Source organism: Pelophylax lessonae (assembly GCF_965119305.1).
Source record: "Pelophylax lessonae genome assembly, chromosome: 4".
In the NCBI taxonomy this organism is placed as follows: Eukaryota; Metazoa; Chordata; class Amphibia; order Anura; family Ranidae; genus Pelophylax; species Pelophylax lessonae.
In genome coordinates, this window is record NC_138771.1 from 447,937,387 (window position 1) to 447,963,304 (window position 25,918).

The 25,918-nt window shown below is 45.7% G+C and overlaps 1 protein-coding gene across 1 annotated transcript in view; it reads left to right on the forward strand.

Moving 5' to 3' along the window:
• Window positions 1-25,918, forward strand: part of LOC309553784 (E3 ubiquitin-protein ligase RNF213-like) — a 678,906-nt gene that overhangs the window by 46,435 nt on the left and 606,553 nt on the right. The window contains exon 7 of the mRNA XM_082255197.1: window positions 20,289-20,489. Coding sequence (XP_082111323.1) covers window positions 20,289-20,489 — 201 coding nt within the window. The remainder of the gene's footprint in view (window positions 1-20,288; window positions 20,490-25,918) is intronic.

The window sequence follows — 25,918 nt, forward strand, 5'->3', positions numbered from 1 at the left end:
AAAGGGCAAGTTATGATGACTGGGGTACTCCTGAAAAGATTTTTACTCCTCCAAGAATCATTGCTAAACTATATCCAGTTGAAAAAGAAATCCCCAAAAAAAAAAAAAAGTAGACTGTTGAAATAGTAGACACTGCCATCCCAGTCTTAAATAAACATACTGTCGCTATAGACAATGTTGATTTAAGGATTTTGTAGCTGCTGATTTTTTATTTTTGCCCAGACTAGAGCTCCTCTTTAAGGTCTCTTTCACACAGGCTGTCCGATCAGGTCCACCTGTCAGTTTTTCAGGCAGACCTGATTGGACCCTCCATTCTCCCCTATGGAGCGGCGGATATCAGCGGTGACATGCCCGCTGACACCCGCTGCTATCCGATCTGATCCTTTCTGCAAAATCCAGATGAATGGTGGTCCTATTTTCCATCCATCTGGCAGATCAGATATGATCGGGTGAAAACCGGCAGGCGGTCCATTTTCACCCGATTTCCCCATAGAGGAGATCAGGACTGTGTCTGTCCCCTTTCTGCACAGTGAGCAGAGATGGACCTGTCATCCGCCTTCTCAGCGGGGATCAGCGGAGCGATCTTCAACTGAGAAAATGGAGTCCACCAAGCAGAGGCACCCGTGTGAAAGGGGCCTAACTAGTTTTCTTATTTTTACTGTTCAATCAACTCCTCCTGTCTTCTAATACAACAATGGAAGAAGTGCTTTTGGATCACTGCAGCCTTGGTAAAACCATGGGAGCTGGACTCCATGACATGGGGAGGACTTGTAATGTTGCTTTGGGCACTGGTTCCTGCATAGGTGCTCACCTTGGCACTTGATGCAAAGCGTGTAGTTAGCTGCAGGGTAGTAAATGGGTCCAGGACTGTGGTCCATCCCTATGGATCCTGAAGACCCCTTTGGGGGGTATGCCCACTGTTAGGGGCAAAGCATGGACCCTTTCCTTGTAAACGTAACATAGACAAGGTTTACCCTCTATCTCAGACCATTACTATAGCCCCCATTACATTATATGTATCCTGAATAGTTTGTTTACATGTAATAACTATCAAGAAAATTGCAATGTGTTTGGCATTGTTTTGCTTTTACAGTGTGAGCTTTTTAGACTAAACCATTCAGAGCTAAAAGTTAAACATTTAGAGATAACATCTTGGGTTGATGACCAAATGTTACATCACAACACAGGTTGAACTCTTTACCGCCACTTCCGCCTAGACTAGAGCCTTTATAAGGTACTAAGACGCTTCCTCCTGCACATTTGCCACAAGGACCTTGCTACAGGCCGGTCTGCACACAGCTTGCTGGCTTATCCTTCTCAGACACACTTACCTTATTTCTACATCCTACTCCATGAGGGAAACACCTTCACCCATTACAATGTCAGAAACCAGGCAAAAAGATGCCACTGCAAAATCTCAGGTGAGCATTGGCTTTGCCTAATGCCCACAGAATACTTATATTCCTAGTGACAATGCTTCCCTTGTATTGGAGTAAAACCCTATTTTAACACCAACCTCTGCCTTCCATTCTAGCTCTATTCTAGCAATGCAACAAGCAGTCCACTTGACTTAGGTATGTTTTTGCGTAACTATGCCATAGAGGGTCTGTTACACTGTCTTTTACTCCGCCCAGACCCAGCACAGACGGGAAATGAGAGAGAGAAAGAGCTGGATCTGCTCCTCCTGCCCCTCTTCTCCTGTTTGTGCCTGTGGCCCCATCCTCACTCCAATCCCTGGCAGTGTTATGCTCAGAAAAGGAATGTGTGGGAGGGAAAGCCCAGCAGTCGAGAACTACAGAACACCATGGATTAAATATGCAGACTGTGTAAGCCTTCTTCCTGAGGTGAGTAAGATCACCATCTATGGGGTCTGATGTTTCCTCCCTCCCTTCTGTCTCCTGCCAATTAGTACAGTAATGTAAGGGGGACTCAGATGTAAGGGGTGCTCTGTGGACTCTGATGTAGCACCCCTACATCAGAGTTCCCCTTTACATTAAGTCCACTTACAGTGACATTCTTCAGACTCCGATATAAAGGGGGCTCTGGAAACCTTTATTAAAGGGGAATGCTGGGAACTATGATGTAAATGGGGGCTCTGGTTACCAGAGACCCCCCTCATATCAGAGTTACCCTTTACACCAGAATCTGCAGTGTTCCGCCCTTATAGCCGAGTCCCCTCCTTACATCAGAGTCTCCAGAGTTCTCCCTTACATCAGAGTCTGCAGAGTCCCTACGTACAGTGTAAGGGAACTCTGAGTTCAGATGTAAAGGGGAAACTCTGTGTACGCTGACGTAAGGCGGGACTCTTATGTTCAAATCTATATGATTAGAAATGTTATTCACACAATATATGTATAATGTATATTTCAAAAAGGAATTTGCTGTGCCCCATTAAAGTGTTCGGATTTGGCTAGAAGAAAAGGTGACAACTCTACCCAGAACAGCAGGAAGGGCCCTTGCACGACCCTAATAAAGGACCCTGCGACGGGAGTAAAGGGTCTCTGGTTCCTTGACAACTAATGGCTTTAATACAGGTATCACTGTGCAGACCTCAATACTGCCAGGCTCCTTCTCTAGCCCCACTGTCTCTACCTGAGTCAGATCCCAATATGCCTTCCTTTAGATGAGGCAGACACAGAAAGGAATGAAGAGGACCCAGAAGCAGAGGAGGCCATGGAAAGTTTCTGTCCTTCAGCCTCCTATACACCTGATGTTAAAGCTTAATGCAGTATGCTTGCTAATGTTGATGTGCTCACTTCTGCTGTGCAGCAGCCTTGACATTGCTGAAATTGATTCTCCATCTTGTCATGGCCTTTAGCTACAAAGAGACCTGTTAAATCTAAAAAGACATCCCCCCATTCATGAACAAATAGAATGGGCAATCTATTATGACTGGGTGAATCCAGAAAAGATTTTTACCCCTGTTGTTATAATCATTGCCGAGCTCCATCCATTGGAAAAAGAGTTCACAAAAAATGCCATCTCAGTCTGAAACAAACCTCATTTTGTACCTATAGAATATCTTCTTACATTCAGAGAGTCTATTGACAGAAAATTTGAGGCACTCTTAAAGGCTCTCTTTAATCTTGCAAGCCCACATCTGCAACCAGTTATCGCTACAATTTCTGTCTGTCAAACTGCAGCCCATTGGACTACTGCTACTAACAGCCCAACACGATCTTATATTCCTGGACCATATTTCTTCTGATCATCCTTGAGATGGTTCTACACCTTCATTTGAGTCCAGCTGTGTTTGATTATACTGATTAGACTTGATTAGGAAAGCCACACACCTGTCTATATAAGACCTTCCAGATCACAATGCATGTCAGAGCAAATGAGAATCATGAGGTCAAAGGAACTGCCTGAAGAGCTCAGAGACAGAATTGTGGCAAGGCACAGATTTGGCCAAGGTTACAAAAAGATTTCTGCTGCACTTAAGGTTCCTAAGAGCACAGTGGCCTCCATAATCCTCAAATGGAAGACGTTTGGGACGACCAGAACCCTTCCTAGAGCTGGCCGTCCAGCCAAACTGAGCTATCGGGGGAGAAGAGCCTTGGTGAGAGAGGTAAAGAAGAACCCAAAGATCACTGTGGCTGAGCTCCAGAGATGCAGTCAGGAGATGGGAGAAAGTTGTAGAAAGTCAACCATCACTGCAGCCCTCCACCAGTCGGGGCTTTATGGCAGAGTGGCCCGACGGAAGCCTCTCCTCAGTGTAAGACACATGAAAGCCAAGCCCGCATGGAATTTGCTAAAAACACCTGAAGGACTCCAAGATGGTGAGAAATAAGATTCTCTGGTCTGATGAGACCAAAATAGAACTTTTTGGCCTTAATTCTAAGCGGTATGTGTGGAGAAAACCAGGCACTGCTCATCACCTGTACAATACAGTCCCAACAGTGAAGCATGGTGGTGGCAGCATCATGCTGTGGGGGTGTTTTTCAGCTGCAGGGACAGGACGACTGGTTGCAATCGAGGGAAAGATGAATGCGGCCAAGTACAGGGATATCCTGGACAAAAACCTTCTCCAGAGTGCTCTGGACCTCAGACTGGGCCGAAGGTTTACCTTCCAACAAGACAATGACCCTAAGCACACAGCTAAAATAACAAAGGAGTGGCTTCACAACAACTCCGTGACTGTTCTTGAATGGCCCAGCCAGAGCCCTGACTTAAACCCAATTGAGCATCTCTGGAGAGACCTAAAAATGGCTGTCCACCAACGTTTACCATCCAACCTGACAGAACTGGAGAGGATCTGCAAGGAGGAATGGCAGAGGATCCCCAAATCCAGGTGTGAAAGACTTGTTGCATCTTTCCCAAAAAGACTCCTGGCTGTATTAGATCAAAAGAGGGCTTCTACTAAATACTGAGCAAAGGGTCTGAATACTTAGGACCATGTGATATTTCAGTTTTTCTTTTTTAATAAATCTGCAACAATGTCAACAATTCTGTGTTTTTCTGTCAGTATGGGGTGCTATGTGTACATTCATGAGGAAGAAGAATGAACTTAAATGATTTTAGCAAATGGCTGCAATATAACAAAGAGTGAAAAATTTAAAGGGGTCTGAATACTTTCCGTACCCACTGTAAGTACCTGTAATAAAAAAATAAACCACTGCTTATGACTAACCACTGTTCTCACTTCAGAGATCAGAACTATGACTGAATTTACTAACGGCCACAAATCCATTCATAAATGTAAAAAAAAATGAAATGATGAAACATAAAATAACTTTTGTTAGCTTTAGGGTACATTCACATCAGCGGCTGCATTAGAATGCAGTGGCTGGTCTGCGGTGGTACTGTCTACTTTTTTTTATATTCTATTGGTCGCAGTAAGATGTGAAACAGTAGATTGCCTCGTACTGCTTTAAAAAAAAGTAGTGCATGCAGTACTTTTTTCCCAGCGCACACCACCACAACAAAGTAGTGTGAACCAGCCAGATAGGAAGCAAGGCATTTTACATTGTCTTGTGGTGGGACTGAGTTGGAATAGCTTCCCAAATAGCAAAATTTCTCTATCGCTCATTGACAGACGTAGTCTTCTTGATTCTCAAGAGCTGGGTTATGTTGTCTCCGCAGGAGTAGGACTAGGCAGAAAGACAAAACGTTCTGGCTCCACCTTAGGGGCAGTCCCTGAGGGTATATCCTCCCTCTCTCTGCTACAGGGAATCAGTTTTTTTCTGTCTAGTCAGGAGTAAGGACCTAAGTTCCTTGCTGGGATCTTTTTGGTCCTGGCAAGATTTTTTCTTTAAAAAAAAAAGTTTTTTTTTTTTTTTAGGCAGTTTTTCTCCAGTGTTTTTTTCCTGTGAGATCTTCAAGCAAATACGCCGGACTGGGCGACACTAGTGGTCACCCCAGCCGGCCTACGAGCGCGCGCAGACCATTGCATTGCGCTTGGTCGGCCGCGACACATTCAAGTAAGTATGCGGGGCCGGGCGACGGGCTGGGTGTTGAGATCCAGTGGTCACCCCGGTTTCTGCCTACGAGCGCGTGCAGACCAGAGCTCCGCGCTGGGTCAGCCGCGACGGAGTCCCAGTGGAGGGACTGACCTTGCGAGTTAAAAGTCTCGCTTGGACGCCAGGAACCAGAGAGTCGAGGCGTCCGGAGTGGTCCACAACCCCCCACCCCGGTGGAGAGGGTATTGTGAAGAGAGGGTGCCTGTCGGTTCGGTATGGTGAGTAAACGTTCCCTTTTTTCTTTCCTCGTTATGAGGCAGTATGAATTATGGGCCCCTCCATACATGGTCAGTATATATCTGACACTAAAAGTCCCCCTTGTAAATACAGTATGTGTTTGGTGGGAAGTGGACTTGGTTTGAGAGCTAACACTCTACCCAGCAGACTGTAGCATTACAGCAGACATAGGAGATATAATCCTACCTTATTTGTAGTATATCTCCTGTAGATCAATAAATCGCCACTTAGCAGAGATGCAGGTGGATGTGCTGGGAAAACGATTTCGGCGGTCTGCCGCCATTTTGCCGTAGACCAGGTGCATGTATGTCCTCAGGTCACGCCGGCCGCCATGTTTTTGGAGTCTATTGTCTCTTGTATGGGGGCGGCCATGTTTCATGAGCCCAGCTACCTCGTGGAGAGCTGGGAACGCCGGAAGGCGTACACAGGGGGCGGAGCCACGTCCTTCTACCCGGGAAAAAGCAACAGCTCCTTCCAGTCTGTAAAAGACAGACGCTGACTGCAGTTGGTTGGAAACTTCACTGCATCGGTTGGTGAGCCTTGGGGGTCTCTCTCTCTCTCTGTGGGGATCGAGAAGCAGGTACTCTGAGGGGCGCTATTGCGCTAGGGGGAGACACATAAAAAAAAAAAAAAGAAAAAGTTTTTTTTGTTTTTTCTGGCAAAGGTGTCCTGAATTAACATGGACCCTGCCACTCATGTATCTCCTCCGGATCCCCTCGAGGGGTCTGCAGGATCCTCCAGCACCCCACTGACGATTGAATCATTGTCAGCTATTATGGAAACTTTTGTGTCCCGGGTGGAAGTGGCTTGTCAGGGACAGGGCGCAAGAAAGCGACCCCCGCCTAACCCCTTATTATCTGAAACCTCGGATTCAGACTCTGAGCCTATTTCTGCAGTTGCAGGTACTTCATCTGGGATTGGTGTCTCGTGTACTGTCTCTTCAGACAGTGAGGAGGATGTTTCGGCATCAGCCATAGCCAGAGAGGAAGCGTTGGTAAACGCACTCATTGTATCTGTTCAAGAAACCTTAAGATTACAGGGTATTCCGTCGGAAATAGCTGAAACTGAAATCCCTTTTGGGACTAAAAAACGCATCAAAGTGGCGAAGGTTTTTCCATTGCCCAAATGTTTTGGCAATCCAATCGAAGAAGAATGGCGTCTGCCAAAACGCACTTCTGCTATTTCTAAACGCATTAACAGGCGTTATCCGTTTGAGGAAACCCTCATTAAGAAATGGACAGAACCACCTGTGGTGGATTCACCAATTGCTAGATTGAATAAAGCCACGGTTATTCCTCTAGAAGACGCTCCGTCTTTTAAAGATCCAGTGGATCGCAAGATAGAAGCTATGTCTCGCACCATGTTTACCTTGATTGGATCAGCTTTCAGACCAATAATTGTTATTGGTCTGGTTTCGCAGGCTGTAACTGAATGGACCAAGTGGTTACGCCGGGACTTAGAAGAGGTCCCTCAGGCGGTATCAGATTTGTTGGAACAAATGATACAGGGGTTACAGTTTGTGTGTGATGCGGCGTTAGACGCCACTCCATTATTGGCGCGAGCATCAGTCTCAGCGGTGGTTCTCAGGCGTACACTGTGGCTAAAAGGTTGGTTAGCCGACCAAGGTTCCAAAAAAGCATTGGCTAATATCCCCTTTTTAGGAGAGCGTCTTTTTGAAACCAACTTAGATGAGATCATTAAGGATCTCACGGGTGGAAAGAGCACCTTTTTACCGCAAAATGTTAAAGGTAAAGGAACTCGTCAAAAACGAGGGCCTTCTTTTTCTGCTCACAAAAGATTTTTTCGTCCCGCGGGTGAAAAAATTAAGTCCTCCAAAGCTCCTTCAGGAGGCTTCAGGGGACGTTGGTCGGGCAAGCAAAAGCCCGCCCCCTCCAGACCTGAAGATAAGTCTACTAAAGCCTGAAGGTGCGCCCCCACCCATAACTGGGGTGGGGGGACGTCTTCGCCGGTTCCCGGATCCGTGGCTTTCCAGAATCCCGGACAAGTGGGTTTGCGAAGTCATAAGGTCAGGGTACAAGATCGAGTTTCGATCTCTCCCACCGGCGCGATTCTTCCCTTCCAATATTCGACTATCCCCGGATCGTTTAGAAGATCTGCGGAGAGCAGTCACGGATTTACTACAACAAGGAGTGGTAGTCCACGTTCCTTGGACAGAACGTTTTCAGGGGTTTTATTCAAACCTATTTACAATACCCAGGAAAGAGGGCAAAGTGCGTCCAATTCTGGACTTAAGGGCACTCAATTCTTTTGTCAACATAAGAAAATTCAGAATGGAGTCCATTCGCACAGTAGCAGCCTTCCTGCATCCAGGGGATGTCCTAGCGTCCATAGACATCAAGGACGCATATCTTCACATTCCCATTTTCGCAGGACATCAGCGGTTTCTACGCTTTTCCGTAGAAGAGAACCACTATCAGTTTGTGGCGTTACCTTTCGGTCTCGCCACGGCTCCTCGGGTCTTCACGAAGGTGTTGGCCCCAATGTTGGCACTACTGCGCCAAAGAGGCATATCGATTCTTGGTTACCTAGACGATCTTCTGCTTCATGCAGAGTCTCCTCAGACCTTGCTACAAAACATAGAAATTACTATAATTTCTTTACAGGAATTCGGGTAGCTGGTGAATCAGCAAAAGTCATTTCTGGTTCCCACCCAGAGGCTCGAATATCTGGGTCTAATTCTAGACACAGTCAGGACAAGAGTTTTTCTTCCGGTAGGGAAACTCCGGAAGATTCAATTAGCAGTCCAGTTGTTACTATCCAACAGCTGGTCTTCTCTTCGAACTTGCATGAGGGTTCTGGGGTTGATGGTGGCTTCCTTCGAAGCAGTCCCATTTGCCCAGTCCCATACCCGAATTCTTCAGCAAGAGATTCTTCTAAGATGGAATCGGAATCCGGAATCCCTGGACGATCAGATCCGATTGAGCAAACAGACCAGAGAGTCTCTGGTCTGGTGGCTTCGGTCTCCGATGCTCAGCCAGGGGAAGTCATTTCTGCCAATATATTGGACGATAGTGACCACGGATGCCAGTCTATCCGGATGGGGAGGAATTCTCGGTCAGTTATTTGTCCAGGGACTTTGGTCCCTGGAAGAATCCAGGTGGCCGATAAATGTATTGGAACTGAGAGCGATCAGACTTTGTCTGATTCACTGGACCGAGCAGCTCCAGGGCAGCCCGGTTCGGATCCAGTCGGACAATGCCACGGCCGTGGCTTATGTCAATCACCAGGGGGGCACCAAGAGTGTCCGAGCGGCCAAAGAAGTGGCTTGCATTCTTCGCTGGGCGGAACGATTTGTTCCAGCTATCTCTGCGGTGTTCATTCCGGGGGTGGAGAATTGGCAGGCAGATTATCTCAGCCGTAAGACTCTGGATCAGGGGGAATGGTCCCTCCATCCAGAAGTTTTCCACCAGTTGTGCCTACGGTGGGGCACCCCGGATGTGGATCTGTTGGCATCACGATTCAACAGGAAAGTACAGAGATTCGTGGCTCGCTTCCGCGATCCTCTAGCAGAGACCGCAGACGCACTGATCGCCCCGTGGGGGCAATACCAGCTAATGTATGCCTTCCCTCCTCTCGGGTTACTGCCAAGACTTCTTCGCAGGATAGAGGAGGAAGGAATTCCAGTAATTCTGGTAGCTCCGGACTGGCCTCGTCGAGCTTGGTACGTCGACGTGGTCAGACTGGTGGCGGACGTCCCGTGGAGACTTCCTCTCAGGGAGGACCTACTGTCTCAGGGACCGATCTTCCATCCTGCTTTACGATCGCTGGCTTTAACGGCCTGGCTATTGAGACCCAGGTGCTGAAGGACAAAGGTTTGTCAGCTTCAGTTATTCCTACTCTAGTTGAAGCAAGGAAAGCGACTTCCAGAAAGATTTATCATCGCACATGGAAGTCCTACATTGCATGGTGTGAACCTCTGGGGTTCCGTCCACGGTCTTATTCGGTTAGTCGAATATTAGCTTTTCTGCAACAAGGGGTTGAGCAGAAACTGGCCTTGAGTACTATCAAGGGTCAGGTCTCAGCATTAGCTATCTTCTTTCAGAAGCCTTTGGCTACTCATTCCTTGGTGCGGAATTTCATCCAGGGGGTGCGACATCTGGCTCCGCCAGTGCGCGCGCTGTTACCACCCTGGGATCTTAATTTAGTATTGTCGGTTCTTCAGAAACCTCCCTTTGAAGATATTAGGGAGATTCCTCTACCTACGTTGTCCCAGAAGGTGGCCTTCTTGGTGGCTATTACTTCTGCACGCAGGGTGTCAGAACTGGCCGCATTATCTTGTCGTTCCCCATATCTGGTGGTTCATAGAGATAAGGTGGTTCTTCGTCCGAATCCATCCTTCCTACCAAAAGTGGTTTCAGAATTTCATCTGAATGAAGAAATTGTATTACCTTCCCTGTGTCCTAAGCCCAGTCATCCTCGGGAGTTTGCTTTACACTCCTTGGATGTGGTCCGGGCGATCAGGGTATACTTAAAAACGACAGACTCGTTTCGCAAGACGGATTCACTTTTTGTGATCCCGGATGGACCCAAAAAGGGGTTGCCTGCATCTGCCGCGACCATTTCTAAATGGATCAGACAGACGGTGGTACAGGCTTATTCTATTAAGGGTCGGGAGCCCCCGTTCCCTGTTAAGGCGCACTCCACTCGGGCGCTTAGTGCGTCATGGGCCTTTCGCCATCAGGCGTCAGTGGTCCAGGTGTGCAAGGCGGCTACCTGGTCGTCGGTGCATACCTTTACAAAACATTATAAAGTTGATGTAATGGCATCATCTGATGCCGTGTTTGGCCGCAAGGTTTTGCAGGCCGCCATTTGAGGAGACCAGTGGTCTGCCTCGAGGGTTTTTTTCCGTTGGAAATTTTTCTTTGAGTCTCATTCTTTGTTTATAATGAGCCTTTAAAACTTCTAGTTTGGCACCGGTTGGGCCTTCTGGATTGGATTTTGATTTTTGTCAATCCCACCCCTCATTTGTGGCACTGCTTCTGGATGTCCCAGCTCTTGAGAATCAAGAAGACTACGTCTGTCAATGAGCGATAGAGAAAATCGGATTTTTGTAAGATCTTACCGTAAAATCCTTTTCTCTTAAGCTCATTGACAGACGTAGTACCCGCCCCTCTATCATTGAGTTGGGTTGGGTTAAATTCTCTGTTACTGCTTTAGAACAGAACTGATTCCCTGTAGCAGAGAGAGGGAGGATATACCCTCAGGGACTGCCCCTAAGGTGGAGCCAGAACGTTTTGTCTTTCTGCCTAGTCCTACTCCTGCGGAGACAACATAACCCAGCTCTTGAGAATCAAGAAGACTACGTCTGTCAATGAGCTTAAGAGAAAAGGATTTTACGGTAAGATCTTACAAAAATCCGATTTTTAAAATGTAAGACATCAACATAACCATGTGCCCAGTGTTAAATCTGTGCATTATCAGTTCGTTACCGAGAGATCAGGAGCTGAACTGTGATTTTGACAAGCGAGCAACTGCTAGCATGGGATCCGCTAAGCTTGCACACAATGAATAGGGGGTGGGGTGTTTGCAGCTTGGTGTCGTTGCCCTGGGTGCTGGATGACCTTGTCCTGGCACTGGGTGTTGGGCAGTCTTGTGGGGGTGACAAAGTTATCACAACAAGTTATTCCAAAAATGTGATATTTTTATGTTTACATTCAACTTTAGTGTACCATGTGATACAATAAAAGTGTATTTTGATACCTGCCCGTCACACCATTTCCATTTCTTTGTTTTTCATATACGGTAAATGGGAAAGAGGCTAAAAAAAAACATGACCAATGGGCATTTAAATATTTGGAATCTCCACATTTCAAGTGATAAAATGATACAGCCTTTCTGCTCATAGGATATGAGCAAAGTGTCCCAGTTGTACCTAGTTGAGGCAGAGGAGTATCCCACTCATTCCCTTCTCCCATCCCCATTATCAAATAAACAAAACAAACCAAAGATGCCGGGATGGTTATTGTCTCCAATCTCACACTTGGGTATTCAGCTTAAACGTAAGTTTATTTGAACAAACGATTTAAAAATACCAAACATTAAAAAGGGTGGGTCATGCTACCACAGCCGACCCAATCAAGGAGGAGAACTAAAGGGAGGAAAAATTCTCCCTATAACAGCATTGTATACCTGTAGACAAAAAAAAGGGTTTGTCTCGCTCAAGGCAGACCATCAAAAGTTACACCACCATAGGTAGAACCAGGTGGCTGTTTGTAGAGCACTGGGTGCCTGCCAGGGTCCGCAACCAAGGAGTGGAGACAGAGAAGAGCAAAGGCGGCGGCACATTCAGCCTAAAATCTTCATGTTTATTTAAAATCCATGAGAAGAAATAACATAAGAAAAAAGAAAAAGTTATACAGCGCTAATAAATCCTGAAAGTGACCAGCACAACATAAAACAATCTATGTAAATATTAAGGCAAGAAATGTGCAGTGCTCAACCTTGTATAAATAAATATTGTTACATATGAATATACATAAATGATACAAATATATAAGAAGTAAAGATAAAGTGACGTGAAAAAGTGAGTCTTCAAAATATGGTCCAGGTAAATTTCCAAAGCACCATGAATAAAGTGACCACCACGACAATAGTAAGGGGCTTACCAGAATAAGTGGACCCAGTTGGCATATGCCTAGTGGGTCAGTAAAAGCATTGGTATATATACATCCATCCAGGAAAGGAGAAGATGGAGTTGTTAGACACTGCTTTTCACTTGGATGATGATAAACATGGATATCCTACTTTGATGTAAAAAGCTCCAATCAGAAGGCCACCAAGTACAATTAGGTGTGGATAGAATCTTCTCCAGTTAGGCTCAATCAAAAGCTAAAGTGACTCCACCTAGTGTAAAACCATATAAAAACGGCAATTTATTTAAAATAGGAACACTTACAATAAAGTAGATAGAAAGCGATTTCATAATATCATGTAGAACTCATGGAACGCAATTACATCAATGGAGATCCGACCCTTTCGTCTGATAATACATCATCTGGGGTGTCTAGCCATTACTGCCATTGCGTGTATATATATATATATATATATATATATATATATATATATATATATATATATATATATATATATATATATATATATATATATATATATATAGAGAGAGAGAGAGAAAAAGTGACCCCCATAACGGCAAATCTCCTGTGTTATTGTAGATCTCATTCCAGTCAGCAACTCGGATCTGTAATGCGAAAAAGATGGTGTCCGCTCGTGCATTTCAAGCCTCACTATGAGTTAGGAAAATCCGCGTGTGTGCTTGAGTAGTATGGCAGCCCCACGTCATCACTGAGGCGTAGGAAAGCAGAAACCAAGCCTCGCTTTCAGTTGTAAACCTACGATGACAAACGGAACCACGCCCAGTGTGAGTTAGCAGTGCGCACAACAAGACTCGACACGATTGTTAAGCCTCCAATCATTACAAGCCTAAGATAACGAGACTCTCAAACAGGATATTAAAGACTATATATCCAGCTTGTTAAATGTTGTCTCTTTCTCCCATTCTAAAAATTCAATGTAAAGGCAAAATGGAAGAAAAAATGTTTATTAAATAAACAATGGGTGTGATTGCAAATAATACCTGAATGATAAGAAAATCGACAAAAATAAATAGAATTATGGTGTCAAAAATACTGATAGAATAAGTAGGTACGGTGAATACAGAAAATTTCAAAATTATAATCAAATAATCTTTCTAAAACCGCAATAAATTCCAGACGACTAGTCATAATGAGGTCCCTTGAATATAACCCACAATAGTAGTATAATCATGTAAAAATAAGTATGAGTAGGAATAAATAAAATATTATAAATTAAGTATATGGTCCTAAAACAAATGTTGCAATCACACCCATGGTTTATTTAATAAACATTTTTTCTTCCACTTGAAATTTTAGATTGGGAGAATGAGACATGTAACAAGCTAGATATATATGCTTTCGTATCCTGTTTGAGAGTCTTGTTATCTCGGGCTTGTAATGATTGGAGGCTTAATTGTGTCGAGTCTTGTTGAGGACTGCTAATTTACAGGCATGGTTCCGTATGTCATCCTAGGTTTACAACCGAAAGCGAGGCTTGGTTTCTGCTTTTCAGCGATGACGCGGGACTGCCCTCACTCATAGTGCGGCTTGAAACGCACGCGCGAACGCCATATTTTCCGCATTACAGATTCGAGTTGCTGACTGGAATGAGATCTGCAATAACACAGGCGATTTGTCTTTATGGGGGGGGGGGGTGTCATTTTTTTCTCTATATATGCAATCACAGTAATTTCTAGACACCCCAGATGATGTATTATCAGGCGAAACACGTCTGATCTATCTCCATTGATGTCATTGCGTTCCATGAGTTCTACATGATATTATGAAATCGCTTTCTATCTACTTTATTGTAAGTGTTCCTAGTTTAAATAAATTGCTGTTTTTATATGGTTTTACACTATGTGGAGTCGCTTTATCCTTTGATTGAGCCTAACTGGAGATGATTCTATCCACACCTAATTATACTGGGTGGCCTTCTGATTGGAGCTGTTTACATCAAAGTAGGATATCCATGTTTATCACCATACAAGTGAAAAGCAGTGCCAACTGGGTCCACTTATTCTGGTAAGCCCCCTACTGTTGTTGGTGGTGCTCACTTTATTCACAGTGCTTTGGAAATTCACCTGGACCATATTCTGAAGACTCATTTCTTAACGGGACTTTGGACTTTATCTTTACTTTTTCTATTTTTGTATCATACATAACTATTTAAGGTTGAGTGCTGCACATTTCTTGCCTTAATATTTACACGGATTGTCTTCTGTTGTGCTGGCCGCTTTCAGGATTTATTAGTGCAGTATCACTTTGGCTTTTTTCTTTTGTTTGTTGACATTAGATACTGCAGCTTTTTTAACATCATATGTATTCCATGTATTCGAGTATAGAGCTACATGCTCCTTTAACACTAGAACAGTATATATTCGGACATATGGTACCTAGAAGTCTTAGGTGGAGTTTTAATCCCCAGCAAGGAGATTCTCATTTAGAGTCCTGGTTCAAGTATTTTAATGAAACAAGTATAATGTTTTTAGACTTTTTGATTAGCAGGAAAAAGAATAGGCTAATATCTATAGACAAAGAAATTAAAGACATAAAAGATAAACGTATCCGATTTAAAAATTCTGATGAATACAATTCCCTCTTTTAATCTCCAAAGCCATTTGGAAAAAGGAAGAGCGAGACCAGAGAACTAAGAAGCAGAAAAAATACTCTAGAGATGTGGGTGATTACAAATCAGGCGCTGTATACAGCTGGCAAAAACCAGATAGACCAACCCCCACTCCCAAAGGTTCATCTGCTCCTTCATTAACTCACATTAGAGTCAATACAGACACCCTCCTCAAGCTAATACCATCCAAAAGCAGAGAGAAGGTAGAGCTAACTGTACGAATAGCTCTTTGCATCAAAGAGGGGGGTATTCTTTTGTTTAAACCCCAGAAGGTAACCATCAGGGGAGAGGTTATAACTCTAATAGAGGTGGAGGAAGAGGACAGTTTAGAGGTAATGTCCCCAATACCTACTGTAGAGGCCATATTGAATGAACATTTGATAGGAGATCTCCAACACGTTACTGTGACTATCGCGGAACTTGTAACTCTAATTCCTATCAATCAATACCTGTAGATATGTATTATAGATATTCCCCATTAAGGGAAATGGGTACAGAAGGCCAACCAACTTATATGGAGAGACCTTATGATAATTATGATCGCCCTCCTTAAAACTATAACCAACCTAACTCCAATTCCTAAGGCAATCAGGTTTTTCCCAGAGACATACAAGGAAGAAAAAAGGGGTCCCGAGTCAAGAGAGGCACCAGAGGGGAGCTCAGATGAAAAAGGAGGAGGACCTAATAGGACAAGGAGTCTTTAATTTAAGCACTCAAATATTAAATAATGACGAAAAAATGATTCTAAATAAGGGTCTTAAATTTGCCCCCCCCCCCCCCCCCAAAAGGTTGGACAGATTCAATACTTTTATAGATATACACAAATATATTAGGAAAATAAATATCCAACGATATTTGATTTCCAATCCTTGCCATAAAGACACAAGGATTGTTCATTCTGGCCTATCAAATCCTTCTTTATTCAACCCACCATGTCCAACTGCTTCTGCAGTTAATGTATTTACAGATCTAGTCATCAACGATCTAGATGATTTACTGAATAATGCGATTTTTGGTCAATCTCAAATAAATGCAGGTTTCAAATCACTCTGTGAGAGGAAGGATCCTGTTATCTGTCTTGCGGATAAAGGTGGTGGAATTGTGATCCATGATAAGGACGATTACCTAAAAGAATGACCACGACACTTATAAAGAATTGTCTAGGGATCCCACTTTTGTATATAAGAACGACTTATCTAATCTCATCAATGGGGTCCGATTACTGAAAAATCTAAATGTTCAGGGTGATGATATAATGTCAACGGCGGATGTGGCTTCTCTGTACACTTGTATACCTCACCATCTGGGTATAGAGGCAGAGCGATATTTGTTATCTCAGGATGAGTCAATATTGCAGAATCAATGCAAATATATCATAGATATATATAGATGCAGTATCTCACAAAAGTGAGTACACCCCTCACATTTTTGTAAATATTTTTTATCTTTTCATGTGGCATCACTGAAGAAATTACACTTTGCTACAATGTAAAGTAGTGAGTGTACAGCTTGTATAACAGTGTAAATTTGCTGACCCCTCAAAAAAACTCAACACACAGCCAATAATGTCTAAACTGCTGGCAATAAAAGTGAGCATACCCCTAAGTGAAAATGTCCAAATTAGGCCCACTTAGCCATTTTCCTTCCCCGGTGTCAAGTGAGGGGTTAGTGTTATAAGGTTTCAGGTGTGATTGGGGAGCAGGTGTGTTAAATTTGGTGTTATCACTCTCACTCTCTCATACTGGTCACAGGAAGTTCAACATGGCACCTCTCTCTGAGGATCTGAAAAAAATAATTTTTGCTCTACATAAAGATGGGCTAGGCCAGTGATGGAAAACCTTGGCACCCCAGATGTTTTAGAACTACATTTCCCATGATGATCAACTACACTGCAGAGTGCATGAACCTCATGGGAAATGTAGTTACAAAACATCTGGGGTGCCAAGGTTCGCCATCATTGGGCTAGACTATAAAAAGATGGCCACCGTGCTGCAGCTCAGTTTCAGGGTCTTGGCAAAGACCATAAAGCGGTTTAACAGGACAGGTTCCACTCAGAACAGGCCCTGCCATGGTTGATCAAATACGTTGAGTGCACATGCTCAGCGTCATATCCAGAGGTTGTCTTTGGGAAATAGATGTATGAGTGCTGCCAGCATTACTGCAGAGGTTGAAGTGGTGGGGGGTCAGCCTGTCAGTACTCAGACCATACGCCGCACACTGCATCAAATGGGTTTGCATGGCTGTCGTCCCAGAAGGAAGCCTCTTATAAAGATGATGCACAAGAAATCCCACAAACTGTTTGCTGAAAACAAGGACATGGATTACTGGAACCATGTCCTGTGGTCTGATGAGACCAAGATAAAGTTGTTTGGTTCAGATGGTGTAAATCATGTGTGGCAACATCCAGGAGAGGCGTACAAAGACAAGTCTGTCTTGCCTACAGTCAAGCATGGTGGTGGGAGCTTCATAGTCTGGGGCTGCATGAGTGCTGCTGTCACTGGGGAGCTACAGTTCATTGAGGGAAACATGAATGCCAACATGTACTTTGACATACTGAAGCAGAGCATGATACCCTCCCTTTGGAGACTGGGCCACAGGGCAGTATTTCAATGACCCCAAACACACCTCCAAGACGACCCCTGCCTTGCTAAAGTAGCTGAGGGTAAAGGTGATGGACTGGCCAAGCATGTCTCCAGACCTAAATCCTATTGAGCATCTATGGGGCATCCTCAAAACGAAAAGTGAAGGAGCGCAAGGTCACATCCACCAACTCTGTGATGTCATCATGGAGGAGTGGAAGAGGACTCCAGTGGCAACCTGTGAAGCGCTGGTGAACTCCATGCCCAAGAGGGTTAAGGCAGTGCTGGAAAATAATGGCGGCCACACAAAATATTGACACTTGGGGCCCAATTTGGACATATTTTACTTAGGGGTGTACTCACTTTTGTTGCCAGCGGTTTAGACATTAATGGCTGTGTGTTGAGTTATTTTGAGGGGACAGCAAATTTACACTGTTATACAAGCTGTAGACTCACTACTTTACATTGTAGCAAAGTGTAATTTTCTTCAGTGTTGTCACATGCAAAGATATAATCAATTATTTACAAAATTATTTACAAAAATGTGAGGTGTGTTAATGAGTAAGCACTGTTATTTGTGTGAAACGCGCTAACATTCATCTCCTTATGCTCGCAGTTCTGTCATGCTTTTTAGCTTTTATTTTAAATATGCAATAATAAAGTTTTGACATCCATTCAGGGTGTGTGGCCATCAACATTTTTTATGTTCCTGTCACATACCGTATATATTCGAGTATAAGCCCAGTTTTTCAGCACATCTTTTTGTGCTGAAAACGTCCCCCTCGGCTTTTACTCGAGTAAAAAAAAAAATAAAAATGTCCCCAGCTGGCCGGACGTGCATAGCCATTCCCGGGAATAGCCGAACGTATACGAGCTTTCCCGAGCGGCGGCGGCGCATGCGCAACGACGTGGTGGCGCCATTTTGAAATTTAAGGCGCCTCTGGAACAGGCAAGTGAAACGCAGCCGCACTACCTGCCATTATGCGGGGTTGCTGGCATACTACAAGGGATGCAGTGCTGCGGGCATGGTACACCTGTATCATGCCCGCAGCACTGCATCTCCTGTAGTATGCCCGTAGCCCCGCATTTTCTTGTACTATGCTCACAGCCCTGCATTGTCCTGTACCATGCCCGCAGCCCTGCATTGTCCTGTACTATGCCCGCAGCCCTGCATTCTCCCTTACCATGCCTGCAGCCCTGCATTCTCCTGTACCATGCCCACAGCCCTGCATTCTCCTGTACCATGCCCGCCACCCTGCATTCTCCTGTAACATGCCCGCAGCACTGCATTCTCGTGTACCATGCCCGCAGCCCTGCATTCTCCTGTACCATGCCCGCCGCCCTGCATTCTCCTGTACCATGCCCACAGCACTGAATTCTCCTGTACCATGCCTGCAGCCCTGAATTCTCCTGTACCATGCCCGCCGCCCTGCATTGCCCTGTACCATGCCCGCAGCCCTGCATTCTCCTGTACCATGCCTGCCGCCCTGCATTCTCCTGTACCATGCCCGCCGCCCTGCATTCTCCTGTACCATGCCCGCCGCCCTGCATTCTCCTGTACCATGCCCGCCGCCCTGCATTCTCCTGTACCATGCCCGCCACCCTGCATTCTCCTGTACCATGCCCGCCACCCTGCATTCTCCTGTACCATGCCCGCCACCCTGCATTCTCATCCTAGACTTATACTCCAGTCAATCATTTTCCCCATTTTTTTTTGTGGTAAAATTAGGGGCCTCGGCTTATACTCGGGTCGGATTATACTCAAGTATATACGGTAGTTACAGTTCATTCATGTCACCACGAAGCAGCACAGTGCATAACGCAGCAGTGCTCTGACATGCGGAGCCATCTAACATGCTGTGTAAAAATGCAGAATCTGTGCACCTTTCTACTACACTGCAATGTAAATCACACCAGAGTTGTGGTGTGAATGGGGAATATAGAAAATGCCTTGTGATGATTGGCTTTTACTCAGGGTGGAAAATTCCAATAACAGTGTACAGTGGGAACAAGTCCTAACGGGTGCACCCAAAAGACCTCTGACTTTTTACCACCTCACATATAGCTTAATACTGTACATGGCTCACACAGTAGCAGTGACCATCACTTGTTTACATAATTGTGTAGTCCATTATTAAAATGAATCCAGTAGAGCAGAGGTGGATATGTTTTTTCTGGGTTCTTCTGGAGAATAGAATCTTAATTGAATATAAATATCAAGTATAACACCAAAGCATGCATAGAATATCCCATATAAAATACAATTAACTACAATGTGACCACTGTGTGCAAGAAAAGTAATTTCCCATGTATCATAGTTGCTACTATCCAGTGACCAACAACTTCCCTTTGTGGGTGGCCACATGGGGACAAAACAGGACGAGGCAAAGCAAATAACATGATAATCCTTAACACATCAATATTTCACATCATATTGACTATAAACTGTGTACCCCAAACTTATGGACTGTCTACACCTTAAATAAGACCTCAATATCTTTTGACCTGTACGTAACACTCATTCCTGCCACTTAGATCATTTTTAGTTGTCTGTACTTGACATCTGTGTGTTCATGAAACTCCACCATTCATTGCTGCCACCAAAAATATATATATATATATATATATATATATATATATACTGTAAATGACTAGTGGAGTGGTATGAACATGAACAAAATGACATGCTACTGGGGAATGCAAATCTTTTTTTTTTTATAAAGATGTACTTTTAGTTGAAGGAGTTAATAGCATCTGTTTCTTGTTACAGGATGGAAAACAGTTTAAGGATGTTGTGTCAGAAATGTATAGAAGTCAGTATTGATGAATGGGTGTGGGTCCTACCTGTGTTTCATGCATTTTCTGCTGCATCCAAACCCGGAGATTCCCATAAAGCAGTAGGAGACAAGCAAGAAGATGTTTGGGCAGGTCTGGAAGGCCTTGCTTATGATAAAGTGAAAAAACGTCAAAGGTAATTGTTACATTGCTATGCAATTCGTCTTTTTTTTAGTATCCGCCTGAGGCACAGAGTTTTTTAACAATTTTACTTAAACTCTATTTATTTTCATCACCTATTAAAGGACCGTGCCACTAACCGATAAAGTGGCCCTTCAGGAAAAACTGAAAAAAAAAAGAGATGAAAACATTTGAGTTGTCCCTACTGCTCAATCAAAATTCTTGTTTAATTTTTCCAGAAAAGGAATTAACCATTTTCATTCTTGTCTATTGAAGGTCACAGAAATTCAAATACAGTTGGATTACACTGCTGCCTACAAGCAGGGCCGGTGCAAGGATTTTTGACACCCTAGGCAAAACCTCATTTTGCCGCCCCTTGTCTCCACCCCTTGGCTCCGCCCTGACTCCACCTCCTTTGCCCTGCATATGTATACCCCACCTTTTTAATGTCTGCTACCATTTTGCTTTGCAGGAGAGGAGAGGAAGAGGGAAGAGAAGGAGAGAGGGGTAGGGGAGGAGGCAAGAGGAGAGAGGGGGAGGGGGGAGAGGGTAAGGAGGAGAGGAGGGGAAGGAGAGGGGGGCGGGTAAGGAGGGGGAGGAGAAGGAGGGGGAAAAGGAGGCGGAGGAGGGGTCGGGGGGTGAGGAGGAAGGGGAGGGGGGAGAGGGTAAGGAGGGGGGGAGAAGGAGAGGTGGGGTGGGGGGAGAGGATAAAGAGGAGGGGGGAGAGGGAGGGGAGAGGGAAAGGAGGGGGGAGAGGGTAAGGAAGAGGGGGGTGGGGGGAGGAGAAGGGGATATGGGGTAAGGATGAGGCAGGGGGGAGAGGAGGAGGGGGGTGGTTGGAGGGGAAAAGGGTTAAGGAGATAGGGGTAGGGAGAGAGGAGGAAGGGGGTGAGGAGGAGGGGAGGAGAAGGAGGGGGGAAAGGAGGCGGAGGAAGGGGAGGGGGAGAGGGTAAGGAGGGGGGGAGAAGGTGGGGTGGGGGAGAGGAGTAGGGGGTTGGGGGGAGAGGGTAAGGAGGAGGGGGGAGAGGAGGAGGGGGGTGGGTGGAGGGGAAAGGGGGTAAGGAGGAAGGGGTAGGGAGAGAGGAGGAAGGGGGTAAGGAGGAGGGGGAGGAAAAGGAGGCGGAGGAGGTTCGGGGGTGAGGTAAGGAGAAGGAGTGGTGGGGTGGGAGAGGGTAATGAGGAGGGGGGGAGATGGTAATGAAGAGGGGGACAGGAGGGGGGGTGGGGGGAGGAGAAGGGGATATGGGGTAAGGATGAGGGAGGGAGGAGAGGAGGAGGGGGTGGGTGGAGGGGAAAGGGGGAGAGGAGGAGGGGGTGGGTGGAAGGGAAAGGGGGTAAGGGGGAAGGGGTGGGGAGAGAGGAGGAAGGGGGTAAGGAGGAGGGGAGGGGGAGGAGAAGGAGGGGGAAAGGGGAAAGGAGGCGGAGGAGGGGTCGGGGGGGTGAGGAGGAAGGGGAGGGGGGAGAGGGTAAGGAGAGGTGGGGTGGGGGGAGAGGAGGAAGGGGAGAGGAGTAGGGGGGTGGGGGCCTGGGGGGAGAGGGTAAGGAGGAGGGGGGAGAGGGTAAGGAAGAGGGGGACAGGAGGGGGGTGGGGATAGGAGAAGGGGATATGGGGTAAGGATGAGGGAGGGGGGAGAGGAGGAGGAGGAGGGGGGTGGTGGGGGGGAAAGGGGGTAAGGAGGAAGGGGTGGGGAGAGAGGAGGAAGGGGGTAAGGGGGGTGGAAGAGTGGGTAACGTAAGGAGGAGGAGGGGAGGGAGGGGGTAAGAAGGTGGAGGAGGGGATGCCATCACACATTTCAGGAATTTAGGGACAAGTACAGTACACAGACAGTTAAAAAACTCAATGTTTTTTTCTTTTTTTTCAGGATTTCAAAGTTTTATTTAAATACATTTACAGAACAGTAGAAAGAAGTCCAAAAAAAAAAAAAACACTCAATATGTTCTTTACTGATTACTTACCACCAAGGCTCTGCTCCCAATGGCTCTCTCTCTCTCTGTCTCCAGGGCAGACACAGCAAAGCCTGCCTCTGCGGTGTCTCCAGTCCAGGCTGTGTCAGTGACACTGTCAGACACACCACACTGAACCGACCCCCGGAGCGTCAGTGCCACTGTCACTGATCGGATTTTTCTCTGCAGCTCTTCAGTGCTGGCTGTTGAGTGTGGAGTGTCTGGTCTTATGGAGGATGAAGATTCGTGCTGGGAGGAGGGAGGGACGGACGATCACCGCTTCTAAAGGTTCAATCTAAGGGCACCAGAGAGTCTCTGAGAGATACAGACAGGTCACAGATTGTGACCTGTCTGTCACTCACTGTGATCATAGAGTCGCGTCGCAGGCAGCCTCTGTTCTGTCCCTCACTGCATCTCAGACTGTCAGGGACTCGGAGGGAGACCCTGACATATCGCCAGGTCAGTTTTTAAGCATTGCCACGGCACGGACGGCTGGGCTGGCGCCTTGACAGAGACCAGAGCGGCTGCACAGGCGGCGGGGGGACTCAGGAGAGGGAGAGACTAAGAAGAAAAGCAGCGGCCAGGCGCTCCAACAGGCAGTGCGCTCTAGGCGATCGCCTAACTTGCCTAGTGGTAGCGCCGGCCCTGCCTACAAGAGAATTGGACACTGGCAAACTGCATAACATTCTTGTTGGTATACCTAAAAGGGATTGTACAGTCAGATTGTAATGTATTTGATGAGCGTAAGCCAACCTCCAGTATAAGCCTGCATCTTTCTAGCATATCTCAGTTTTTTGCTAGTGTCCTAGGAGGATGGATGTCTTTTCCTTAGCTCTGCTGAGAAGTTTTTTTTTTTTTTTTTTTGCTAGTTTTTCCCCTTTTTGCGGCTTTTTCCCTTCCTTTACTTAAGTCCAGATCTCTTCACAGCTTTGGTTCTTGAGTTAGACTGTACATAGCAGCTGTTCACATTGATGTTCCCTAACCTGACTTTGGATGGCGTGCCCCTCTCCCACTGGACTCGATGTTGCAGGGGTTCAGGCATTGGGCTTTGTATTGTGGTGCTATCAAGATCATGGTGTATGCTGTGTGTTAGCCACATAGGGCATTCCAGGTCCCTCTATAGATCCCAGTTTGCTCCAACTGGGATTGACCTCTGTCCTGTGTTAGCAGTGTCTTTAAACTGTCAGACCTTGTCAGAATGTGGAATTCCCTCAAAAGGGACCTTTCCACCACCAAGAGAGGCCCTTGTTTGATGAAACTGTTGGAACAAATGTCTGGAGCCTTGTGTTTTAGTTGTGATGTAAACTTGTGTCTCTCACACAGTTCTAATGTCCAAAGAGTGTCTAAATTGTTTGACCCCCGAGGAACATTGCCTCTTTGTTACTGCTCTTGGCTACATGGTTTGCAATTTCACGGATAGCCAGAGTTTTCCCCTGCCTCAACATAGGTCTGAGGAGGGGTCAGCGGAATCCCACTCTTCCTCTTCATCCACTTCAGAAGTTGGTGCCTACAGACCTTAAAGTCCTGACTCTCACTCAGCCCATAGAGCTTGTGGCCAAAGGTCTGTTAATTCCTCCAAACCCCATTCTACTTGAAGGTGTGCCTCCACTTTTTAAATGGGCAACTGTTCACTTTGATCTCTTTTCCAGCTCCAATGGAGACTAAATAGATGCACCTCCTGCCTAACACTTGTAAAGGGGGGACAGAGTGTGAGGACACAGAGTAGCTTAATGCTGAAGTTGCAGGCAGATAAGGATTATGAAGCAGGAACCAGGCACACAACCAACTTGATACTGCATCAGGAGACAGAGGCAGAGTCCGAGCATAAACCAAAGGTCAGGAACAGCCAGGCAGTGTAGTTGCAAATTGGGAGGCAAAGACAGAGTGCACGAAACAAGCCAAGGTCAATACCAGTCAGGCCAAGAAAGTAAAAGACAAAAGGCAGTACACAGAGTCCAGAAGGCAGGCCAAGGTAATTACAAAGCGGTCAAAGTCCTGAGGCAAGTTGGCTGGCAAGCCAGGTCATGCACAATGATGCAGAATCAGTAGGACAAGTCCTTCTACAGTGCTTCAGTTTATATAGGCCAATGGGCACCAATACCATTGCTGATTCACTTTAGGCATTTACCCTATGCACAGAGGTATTGGCATTATTATGCCTCACGCGTACACCCACAGTTTCCTTCTACTGACATTAATCTGACCTTCCTTATACCCCTTTTAGCACTCATGCTAATCCTTCATCACTGATGCCCTTTCAGCCGCCCCTTCTCGTTTTCATTGTGTTAGTGCACAGGATCCTGCACTTTCCCTTGTTTATCCAGGTTCTTCACAAGCTGGGACTCCTTGCCTATGTCCTATTGTTAACTTGTAAGGGCTTTCCTTCTCAGAAAGACCTAAAGTCCTTGCAACAGAAATGTTCTCTTGTTGTGCATTGTACCTTTCATGATCTCCCTTATCTAGAGGGACTCCCTGACTTATATGGTCCACTATCTCACTGACCTCCACTTGAACAGGGATCTGGATCTCATTGTTACTCTAGCTCGCCTTCTGTTCCCGCAGTGCTGCCTTTAACCTAGTCCCCACCTCTAGTATCTCTATTTGTGAAGACAAACTAGATAAGATATTTAGCTTCCCTGAATCTGTGAGTCTGCCCCCTTCAGAGGAGCATAGCCCTTTTAAGAACTAAGTGGTTAGGTACTTGTTGGGTTCCAGTGTTGAACGCCACTGGTCTCAGGTAGAGGGGGTTGTTAGCAGCCAAGGAGTTTATTCCCCCACCTTTATTGAGAGATGATAGTGTGGTGGGGTAGCTGGTTTGGGTTCCAGACAGGCCTGTAGTTCCTGCTGTTATCCCTTAACTTCTTCATGCACTGTAGGTAGCCCTTTTCCCTTGTATCTGAGACCTATGACTCATTGGAGCAACTCCATCCCTGGATCCACTTTCTGATTCCTCTGAACATGTAGGACGTTTTTTTCGCGGGGGCCCAAACTTGACTTTAGCTCTTACTTTGGATCTGTTAGATACAATTCAGGTGCTGCCATGCTTTCACCTTTGGTTAGGGCTGAGAGTCATTGGGAGAAGGAGAGTAGCATGACCTTTGCATTGAACACGGCTGAGAGTATAAGCTTTTTTCAAAAGGTCCCTCCAAGGGACTTGGGATTTACTTCTACTCATCGACTAGTGTTTATACCGGAAGATCAGGTTCATGCATCCTATGCATGAAAGAGGGTAGAGATTATCACTGGAGTAAACTTTCTGGTGGGGACAGCAGTAATCTGGAAACCTTTGTGGGACCTCTCTACTGTGGAATTGGTTCCTGCTTTTTAGCTAAGCAGCTTTCTAGGGAGAATCTTCCAGATACATCCCTTTTTCCTACTGTTCATCTGGTAGATGCTTTTTGGCTAAGGTTCCTACCTCTGGTTCAGCATTTGTTAGTTTCATTTGACCTGGGTTGACCAGGACTTCCCTAGAAGCATGTCAGTAAGCTTGCTCCACAACTT